The sequence below is a fragment of the Nanorana parkeri genome, unplaced genomic scaffold, assembly GCF_000935625.1.
Source record: "Nanorana parkeri isolate BGI_ZX_2015 unplaced genomic scaffold, ASM93562v1 scaffold1236, whole genome shotgun sequence".
In the NCBI taxonomy this organism is placed as follows: Eukaryota; Metazoa; Chordata; class Amphibia; order Anura; family Dicroglossidae; genus Nanorana; species Nanorana parkeri.
Window position 1 is genome coordinate 138,107 of NW_017307504.1, and position 11,281 is coordinate 149,387.

Genomic DNA, 11,281 nt, shown 5'->3' on the forward strand with positions numbered 1-11,281 from the left:
AATATCAATTAAGGTATTTGTTTAAATTAGCTAAAATCTTAAAAGGCAAAATACCTGTTTTTTTTTTAAATTTAAGAAGCATTGATGGATTGGCAATTAAAACCTCATTTGCAGCAGTCAACATACACAAAGAATGACTGCTAAAGTAGTAATTTCTACATTCATTCTGTCTTTACTTTAAATACCCAATGAGGGTTAGAGAAAATGTCTATTGTTTAAATTTCCCCTAAACATGATTAGGTGTTTAAGCTGAAAGCCTTTGTAAAATGAATCTTACAAAATATATGTATCTTTACTAGCTTTGCTTATTATTAGTGCATATTAGCAATTAAAATTATGATCTACATCAAGTACATTTCTAGTTATGTTATGTTTCAATTACTTCTAGCATTTCTATCCCTTGTACATCAAAAAGCACAGGAAAAAATGGGAAAAATGTTTACACTTTCTACATTTGCCCTTTCCTCATCTTCTTTTTTTTATGTCCTATCGATATTGGGTGCTCTAATGGGTGTTACATTAGAAAGAATTCACAAAGTTTAAACTGATTTAGATATCTCCTATGGGAGTTTTTTGCTATATCCAAAATGGCTCTTTGCTCTTTTTAACTAGGAAACTCATAAATGGTGTGATTAACTCCCTGTCATCACTGAAATATTTCTATACTTTCTCTTTATTTTAATTATCAACTTCACTACTATTTTTTTTAAATAAGAGGACTATTACATATAAACTATGTTATAGTTAGAAGAGATAAGTTCAGAGTTCTAAAAATGACCATACACTGTTAAAGGTTATCTGCCAAGGAGAACAGAACAGTTGGACATAAATTAACATGTTTCTCTCTGTCAGTGCAGCTATATTGAAAAATGTACTGCAGTGTTCTAGCTCAGAGAAATGTTGGGAAGCCTGACCTTATGTATCTGTTATATAGCTGAGTGGCTGCGTTCAATAAAAATGTTATAGAGTTAAATAAACTGTGCAAACAAAAAGACCTGCCACTGCTGATTACTCTGCAAAGGCATCATTAGCTTATATAAAATCATTTTACTCTTCTCTACTGTACTGTGTCCCAATTCTACTTTAAAGGCTTGATTTATGAAGTTCACTGAGTCATCAACCGAAGATGATACAGCATGGATTCCTAATCCTGATGTCCTAAAAGCCAATGTTCGTGTCTATGTCTGTGTGAAATGGATACAATAAGACAATTAGGATTTTTAGATTAAATAGAATGGCTTCTATAATGTTTTTGTGAAGTTTTAGTAATTGTACTAATTATTGTCATTTTTAAAAATGTCCAGTTGCAATTTTAACATGTTACCATTCAGTCATAATAACTATATTAAAGCAAGTTTAACTTTTGTAATATTTTAGGTGCCATTTGTTATCATTGTGGTTGTATATATGTGAAGGAAGACATTTGTGATATTTAATTTAGCATTAATTTAGAATTATGCCTAGAGATTTAAATAGCAATATATTTATTAATTAATAGTTCTGGTTAATACTAACAGTTTCACACTCTGCCCAGAAATGTGCACATAAAGATACTCCTATATGAACTCTCAGCCCACATTAAAGTACATGCACATGTAGGCAACTAACCTATGCATGAACTTTCTGTAGTCCTGCTCCATGTATCTCTTGGATGCATTTGTAGAAGAATGTGGTGGACAGTTTGGGAATGTTTGAGCAGGCGTACTTTCAAACATATTGCTTCATTAAACGCAAGGACATTCAAATATATTAAAAATATAATGATTATTTCACTGTTTGAATAGGGCAAATACAAGATTTTTCTTACTAGATTTATTTTAAAATTACATGTGATTTTAACTTATTATTTAAATAAGAGTTTTGTGCTGGAGTTTACTCAGACTGAATCATTTTTCACTTTGTTTTGCTATTTACTCTATAGCCCACCACATCTTAGAGTTTGTGTATGCCTGTTTGACTGTGTATATGTGCATTTTACAGGGGCTTAAGCAACTGAACATTTGTTTGCCAGTGAGGAAGAGTGAACTTTAGCAATTCAGGCCCCAACTCTTTGTGGTGTAAACACATCAGTTTAGATAACTAGCAGAATAATGAAGGTTGAAATGGTAATAAGGTGGAGCTCAATTTTTTGCAATTTTATCAGAAGTTTAGATAAGAAACTACTTCCTCCTATTTCTTAATTTAATAAAAACAATTATATGGTTTGTTGAATATATAGTATTAATTTATTTAATTTTAAATCAGTCTCTATTTCAATGTTTTATCCTATTTTGTAAAAATATAAAAGCAGGATAGGAAATTACAAGAGAGAACAAAAAGCTTATTATCAAAATATCAATTAAAAATAAATATTAGGTGGCCTTTAAATCACAAGTGTAAATTAGGAGCCAGGCCTACTATTGCTTTTATATGTGACAGCATATATAAAAATCCTTTCCTGTAAAAAAAAAAAAAGCATTTATAATGTCCAAACTGCACTGTAGTGTATGATAACATACTGCTGCCATGTGCTATGATGTTTGCACACCCCTGCATTACATGGCACATCTCTGTCAATGCTACCTCAAAATATATTTTTAACATAGAACACTATACAGTATACTACTCTTTACCTAGGTTGTTTAACATACTGGGGATGATTTTCTTAGGGAGCAATATTTGTTCTTCTGCTAGGGAACTTACTTTCCCTCTGAGCAATCAATATGTGTGGTATCATAAGACAATTGTAATTTAAATGGGTGTTTGCAGCACATGCAGATGTAATAGGCTAAGTAAAAACACTCCTTTAGTAAATCTACTAAGTTTTCTTGTGAGTAGGAAATATTTTAATGGATAACTGCATATTCGTATATCAGTTAAAAATAATTACAGGAACTTCAGCAGTCATCTCAAGGTTTATATGTCTCATTTATGTATTATTTAAAAAAGTGAACTGAATTTTGTAAACAGTTACAGTTTTAGAAATGAGTGATCATGCAACATTACTGTAAGGTGTTAAAATGTATTTCTTTGAATCCTAAGCAAGTATTTTATATGTTGATAATTATAGAAAGACCCCATTTGACACAGCTTAGAGGTCCAACACACCAGTTATTTTCTGTGCTTCAGATACCTAATCTTGAACAAAAAAATCTATTCAATCTATATTTGTCTTAGCCATTTTATATATTTTGGTATTTTTCTTCATATTGCCTTTAACTTAAATGAAAACAGCGATATCACCTGACACAACAAAATGCATTTATCATTTTTCACAAATAAGTTTCTCACATCAGGAAAGACTGCTGTAGCAATAAACGGTGAAGCAAAAAAGCACTTATACTTATTATTTGTTAAAATGTGTTATTGTGCAAGCCATTTCCATAAGCACAAACAGTTCTTTTCTTAAACATAAATAGATGATTACTATGCATTTCAGAGAGGCATAACAAAACATTTTCATTTTGTAGACTGTGAAATATTTCTACACCACATTCATTCAGGAAAAATATTCATGTTTAAGCTATTGGGAATTTCTAATGTAGTTATGATATTGTAGCACTTTACACTGCTAATCAAGATTTACACATTTTTAATTTTTATTATATTAAATTATTAAATGGATCATTACACAGTTTGTGGGATACTTCTCAGTAGATTTTGCAGGCATTTACCATCAACTGAGGTTTTTTGTTTAGTCTTTGGCACATTACTTTGCTGGCATACTGATGCCTTATAATATACTTTAAGATGCTTTAAATGTTCCAACAGAAATATAAACCACTTGTGTTTAATGAAAAGTTACGAAGCTAGAAACTTAAGAAAGCAATAAAGGAAGCAAACACATTCACCAGCAATATAGAAGTTTGCAGACATGTATAGTCCGAGTCTTCTACATTTCTAAAAAAAGAGCAATTATATTTCATGGTTTAAAATGATAGTTTTGTTAAATTAATTTAAAATGTAAAAGTATATTTATTTTTATTATGCATCGCTACATATTATAAAATGTTCATTATCTTTTGCAAATGCATTACAGCTACTCCTCACTTAACGACCTACCTGTTTAACAACCGCTCAGCCTTATGACCATCTCCCCAACCAGTCACTAATGTACGCTGTATGAGAACTTGGGTCAAGCTAATCTCGCATCACCCTTTCACAGTTTCCCTCTTGTTCCACAAGTCGGTCAGTTAGTCAGTATTAACTACTATACTGTACATTACTATTTACAGTATGCAAATTTGAGTCATGTACTGTATATTAGAGCTGAGTTCTTCTATTCCTCACTTAGTGACCAATACGTTTAATGACCAAGTCGTAGGAATGCAACTTGGTCGTTAAGTGAGGAGTGTCTGTAGTTATTTTCTCAAAATTAGCACTGTTTCTTATATGCAAATTGTGACTATTTTTCAGTCTTTTTCGACTTTAAATAGCCACAATGGGCATTAATATTTTTTGAGAGCATGGATATGTAACTAATTCAGGAATGGGAATGTGGGCTCTATATGACAGCCTGGCTTCACTTTCTCCTTAGTAAGAAGCAAAATGGCAGCACTTAGCGGTCTATTCATGAAGCTGCCGAAGGATCTAGCCGTAGCTTCGGCCGATCCTTTGGCTAGCTTCGGCCCCAGGACCCCTTCGGTTCAGTAGAACCGAAGCGGTGCTGTACGGGCTATTCACTATAGCCCGTACAGCTCCCGAACGTGGCCGTGCGGCTCAGTTGAGCCGAACGCATATGCATTGGCTCGGCTGAGCCGCGTTGAAAGCCGAAGCTGGCTGAGCGGCCGGCCGACAGCCTGCTTCTGACAGCTGGGTGGAACCAGCCGTGATCTTACGGCTGGCTCCTTCCACTTAACACAGAGCGCCCGGGGGATTTTTTTTTACGGCAGCAGAACCGCCGGACAATAGAAAACTGTTGGGCGGAGCTAGCTGTCACTGCTAGCTCTGCACAATCGTTTTCTATTTACTTTTTTTCAAACTTTTTAAACTATTTTTCTGTTCAGCTCAGTCCCTCTGAGGGACCGAGCAGAACAACCGAGCCGAATGCCGCTCAGCGGCATTCGGCTATTCACTCACTGCTGTTCAGCATCTATAAGAATAGGCCGAACAGCAGTGAGTAGCCTGCCGGAGGTCCGGCTCAGCCGATCCAGATGTTGGATCGGCTGAGTCGAACTCCTTCTGCACTTCGGGTCAGTCGAACATGCTGAGCATGTTCGGCTGACCCGAAGCCAATGCGAAGCAAGCCGATATATGGCTGATTTCAGCCGATATACGGCTGAAATCAGCCGTACAAGCCTGAAGTGAATAGCCTATCAGTGTTCGGCTCACTTCACTTGGGGTCGGTTGTTCACTCGGCTGCCCTTGGCAGCTTAGTGAATAGACCAGTTAGTGAAGAAATAGTTGAGTCTCTGGAGACAGACTGCAGCAGAATATTTAATAGCAGATTCTGTAAACCTTGGCATAGGAAATTGTTTAAACAATAAAAATAATTTATGGAAAAGTCTGTGGCCCTCCAGATTACTGGTATGAAAAAAATTGTAGGAATCATAACTAATGAGAATTTCAATAACTAATTCATATAAAGATTGACTTGCCTTATAACGTTGATGTCTACAGTGAATTCAAGCACTTTTGTTTACCTATTTGTCACAGCAGATTTCTGTTCATTATGGCCCTGTCAAATAAGAGTTTAGAGTTAATGAGTTTTTAATGTTTTTAAGAATGTAGAGGGTTACTAAGGGATTTCAAAATATTCAGGCTTTGATTGGTCAAGCGCATAGAAGAAATTAAGCACTGTTGCTATTCTACTTGGGAATGGGCATCCTACAAAGATCAGTACAATGGCATGCTTTGCAGCCCTTAAAGAGTTGGCAATAGTATTTTAGAGTGCCAGTGAATTATCTGCAGGAACTTTACAACATAAACTTGTAGTAGATAATAGAGGTAATTCAACTGCAAGAACAACACTTTAAAAACAAAAGTTTTTTGTAAAGTAACACTAGATGAAACCATAGCCCTGGATGTGTCCCCATTTCGTAAATGCAGTCTCCAGCCTGGTAATCTTCTTGGTTACAGTGCTGTCTTAATGATAGCAGTGATTATTTTACTGTATGGGGGTTGCTGGCTTACATCATTTGGGGAGGCTGGGAGTGCTGCAGGCTGTCACTAGTAGTGGGGTAGAGATATGCTGGCCATTCATCTGTCACAGAGATACTTGTCACCTCCCCACTCTAGTGACACCCTCCCATTACAATGGATATCACTGCTGTGGGGGGTGGAGTAGAGCCATTCTGCGGTATAGCTGGGACCAGGCCTGTGGTTGTGTCTTTGCAGCCAGTGTCCCATTGTTAGGGATACTGCAGCTGCTTGGGGTGATGTTATTCTGAAGAGATGTTTTTAAACATATTTGTTCTTACAACTGTTTGAGCGACAGGTGCTTGTACAGTGCTTGTGATCGCACTGTAGATAAAGTAAAGCTGTGTTCACCTTAATCATGCAAATCACGTGCAAGCAAAACAATGCAACATACCTACAACACGTAGATGTGAAAAGAGTCTTAAAACAATGTCCCAAAGATTAACCAAAAATATGGAATGTGGTACCTAAAACAAATTGCATTGTATTTTGCCTGCCTATTAGTATAATGAATGTTGCCGAACTTTGATGCTTTCAAAAATAAGTATTGTACTACTTTAAGTGTCAGTAAAACTCCTATTGTCAAAAAGGCTTCAGAGAATGCTTGCATTTATTTAGCTTGGGGTCCTCCTATGAAGGACTCTTGAATCAATTTAGTATGTACCTCCCAACTTTCTGGGATGGTTAAGAGGGACTTCTAGCACAAAATATTCAGGCAAAAGATACACCCCTTCTACACCCCCCATCACATGGACCATGGAGAATTTAAGTTAAACAAATAAGTTAAAAACACTTCTGCTTTTTTACATTACCTTTATACTAACTTTTGAAAATAACAAGTGTAATAATTTAAAAATTAGATAAAAAATTTAGTGCGATAGGCATACTTTTGAAGTAAATCATACATGAATTTTACAGGTAAATGCATCACACAAAGATGAAAGAGTAATACATGAATTTGGTTTCAAATGAGGGACAGTTGGAGATATGCAGTATTGTGCTCCCTCACATAAAGTTCATTTGACACAGGCCTTAGGCTGGATTTACACTATATTACTGACAAAAAATGCTGTGTTTTAGCTTGTATCCTAAAATGCATGTTTTGCCACATTTTGTTGAGATAAACTGTGATTTCATATACAAAACCACAACACAATGGGTAAGATTTACTGAAGGAATAAAGAAAGTTCACTCATCAAAGTAATTGTTCACTTCAGAAATTGTATATTAATTTTAAACAGTGAATGTTTATTAGGCTTAATGAATAAGGTAAGGCTATGCTCAATTTAATCATCCAATCACATGCAAGCAAAAATTCTGTTTATTTTATTTGCTTTGTACATAATTGGGTATTCAAAGTGAACAGAGCTAAACTATTTTAATAAGCTAATCTAACTTCAATTGTAAGTGTTCATATACTTTCTTAGGGAACATTCATTTTCTTAAGTGAATAGGTTCTATTCCTTTAGTAAATCAACTCTAAAACATGATAAATGCAGTAAAGCACAATAAAACATGTTAAAATGAGCGTTAAAGATGTGTGGTAAATTGAAACATTTAAAAACACAGTAATATAATTCCATCCTTGAGGGTAAACACAAATACGGTGACAAATGTGTCAATGCACTACTCTGCATTGTGGTGTGTTGCATTAGGAAAAATGCTGCATGTCCATTTTTGGTCTTTATGCAATGCATATTAAAGTGTGACACAACACACATGAAAAGGCAAATCCAGCCTTAATGAATGCATATTAACGTGTGACACAACACACATGAAAAGGCAAATCCAGCCTTAATGAAATTCAACAAAAAACCTAATATCTAAGATATTTATATTCACACCACAGGTAATCATAACTCATTTACCAAACTCCAGTCATCAATGAAGACTGGAAAGAGGGTAAGAATGTTGCATATCACTATGGTAAGTGGTTTGCAGCTGCCATTACTATTTTAAGCCATTCCAAAAAAAGATAAAATCAACATGGAATGTCTTAATAGTTCATCATATGTAAGAAATTTTGTTTTAAACATAGGGACAAATTCTGCAAAGACACACCAGCACAGTGAACTTTTCGAAAGGTGCGAGTAACTTGCATAAGTAGAACATTTTCCTTAACTTCATTTGCACCTTAAAACAAAACTAAGATTATTAAATCAGCCCCATATATTTTTGGAACTGGAATGTTTGGTAATTGCTAGCGCATGAGCCTATCATTAGATATGTAAGAACATGTAGTAAGCTAATCTATATGCAAATTATACAAATATGTCTGATTCTTCGTTGTTTGTTTTGTAAGAAAATGATGTATTAACATGCAGAATCTATGGCCATGGTCAAACTGAGGATTCCCAAAGGATGAAACAGCTGTCTTTTGAATTCATTCAATGGCTGTGTTGATTCGCTGCCAGTCCTAGGTTTTCTAAGGCTAAATAATGAAGCTTTAAACCCAGACTGATTCACAAAATCCCCTCAGCATTTGAAAACAGCTATTTATAATATTCAGACATTTTTGTTTGTGCTAGATCAAATACAAGATATTTTAAATGTATTATTAGTATTTATTACTGGTATTTATATAGCGCTGACAATTTACATAGTTACGCATTCACATCAGTCTCTGTGCTCAAGGAGCTTACAATCTAGGGTCCCTATCTCACATGCATATATACAAAAGCCAATTACCTAACAGCATGTCTTTGGAGTGTGGGAGGAAACCGGAGTACTCGGAGGAATCCCACGCAACCACAGGGAGAACATGCAGACTCCTTACTGATAGTAATCTGACTGGGATTCAAACGAGGGACCCCCAGTGTTGCAAGGCAGAAGTGCTAACCACTACGCCATTGTAATGTACCAGTTTTGCGAAACCAGAAACCAGCTATAGTGGGGGTAATTGTGGGGAATACATTATTGTACCACTTTAACTCTCTCTCTGTGTTGAATATGAATACTTAAATACATTAATACCCAGCCCTCAGGATGTCTTCAAATTCCCAGTAGGACTAAAGCTCTTTTTCCCAAAAAGTTTTTAAAAATAGAAACAAATTTTCTTGGGTAAGATAAAGTTTATGAAGTAAAATTCCCTTTAATTACCTCCCAATAGTAGTAGCTAGATTGCAATAAACTGTGAAAGCTGTGAATTTAAATGTACTTGTAGGTAAGGACAATTTTTGATTGTTTGATGTTCACAAGTTTAATGCAGATAAGGACATTTTTTGACTGAATATGGAATGAGGTCTTCTGTGCTCATGGGATTACATTTTCTTTATTTTGAATTACAGACAACTTTGCCTTGGGTCCTGTCCTACATCCACCCTAATGTACAATTACTACTTAGCATTCATAAATACATGACTAATAAAAACCTCTTGATGTGACCCATATTTCTTCTTCCTTCTAGGTCCAGGCTCAGTTACAGTTAGAAGGTGTAGCTCACGCACATCCCCATCTTCATCCGCATCTGGCTGCCCACGCTCCTTACCTGATGTTTCCTCCTCCACCCTTTGGACTTCCAATTGCATCGTTGGCAGACACAGCTTCCGCTGCAGCTGTGGTTGCAGCCGCTGCTAAAAGTAACAGCAAAAACTCTAGTATTGCTGACTTGCGACTCAAAGCCAGGAAACATGCAGAGGCTTTGGGGCTTTGACACTTTTAGCCATTGATTAAACAGTGACTGACTTCTCAATTCTCTTCTCTGCCATTATATGACTCTTCAAACGCCAAATGGGTTGTTAAAAATACTTTGCAAGTGTGCTAGAAAAATTAAAGGGCCTATACCTGCCTCTGTAGAAGATCACCAAGGATTATTAAACAAAGGCATCATTTGGTTTAGTCAATTAAACTCACAATAAACTTGAATGAAATATCATGAATTTCAAACAATGTTTGCAACCACAGTGATTCTGAATCTGAAGACAGATGGAGACAGATAAGAACATCGCCTTACATAATTTGGACAAATGTGGAATTTTGAAGAGGAATGGAAAACAGAGAATTTTTTTCTTTACTCTTGACAAAAAAGGAACTTGAGCATTACACCATTGGCTGCTTTCAATTTTTCTTCTGCATGTTTCTGAGAAAACCAACTTGGAAAATTCATATACATAGATCGATATATTGTAGATAACAAATCACTGGGGCTGGTCTCCATTAAAAATGGCATAACTTTTTTGCCAATGTTATTACTCACTTCCATAAAATCCTTCCTTTGTAGACACAGTCTCCCGAACGTACATGGAGTTTTGGATGTAGAGAAAGCAAGAATCGCCATTCATTATGTGCAGCAGCCTGCTCACAAAAATAGGCAGCAATAATTTATTTATTTTTTTCCAAAGATCACATTTGGAAAAATAAATCATACAATACACCAATTGTTGGTGCTTTCAATAACTGAAAATAAAAATGCCTAACATTTACCACATAGACCAGTGGCGGAGCTAAGGAACAAAGGGCCCTGGTGCAAGATTTTTTTTTGGGCCCCCAGAGCCTGAGGCCCCGGGCACCCGCACCACCTGCACCGGCGGTAGTTCCGCCACTGACATAGACACTATACTTTTTAAGAAAACGTAGTATTATGTGCTCTGTGCCATTTACCTGTAAGCTGTCACCATGTCCAAAATTCAGAAGTAATTAGATTTGGAAATCCTAGAGGTATTTATTATAAGGAAGAAGAAGATGTAACGGCAGTGTCAGAAAGTAATATTAATACAGAATTACTGTTAGTAAGATGCAATTAAAGTGCAATACTGTAAATATTATAGGTTTAAGAAATGAAATCTTGAGATATCAATAATTAAATTTGCATTCACCTAGGTCAAGCCTTTTGTGCTCAACTTGGGTATTGCAGTTCATTTGCCAAATGAGAGAATTCCATGAGAATGGATAAAATAATATTGTCTTCTTCCTTATATGAAGAAAGTCGTTATGGTTGTTAATAGTCAGTGTGCCATATTATAATGAAATCAGCTAAAAAAACGGTATGGTGGTTTTAGTTTCTATTTGCCATTTTAATACACAATTTAAATTGGATAAATCTATGATCAGGGCATTGTTGACTGGTTGACGTATACATCACAACAGTAAATAATCATATTAAAATAGATACCAAAGTGTTTGCTTTTTTATTTTAATGCAAATTCCTTCTTCCTAAGCATCATGG

General features: G+C 35.5%; 1 protein-coding gene across 2 annotated transcripts in view; it reads left to right on the forward strand.

The window, feature by feature from the left end:
* Nucleotides 1-10,514, forward strand: part of SHOX (short stature homeobox) — a 41,212-nt gene extending 30,698 nt beyond the window's left edge. For both annotated transcript variants that reach the window (XM_018568728.1, XM_018568729.1), the window contains exon 5: nt 9,524-10,514. In XM_018568728.1, the coding sequence (XP_018424230.1) occupies nt 9,524-9,769 (246 nt within the window). In that variant the 3' untranslated portion in view covers nt 9,770-10,514. The remainder of the gene's footprint in view (nt 1-9,523) is intronic.
* The last annotated feature ends 767 nt before the right edge of the window (nt 10,515-11,281 follow it).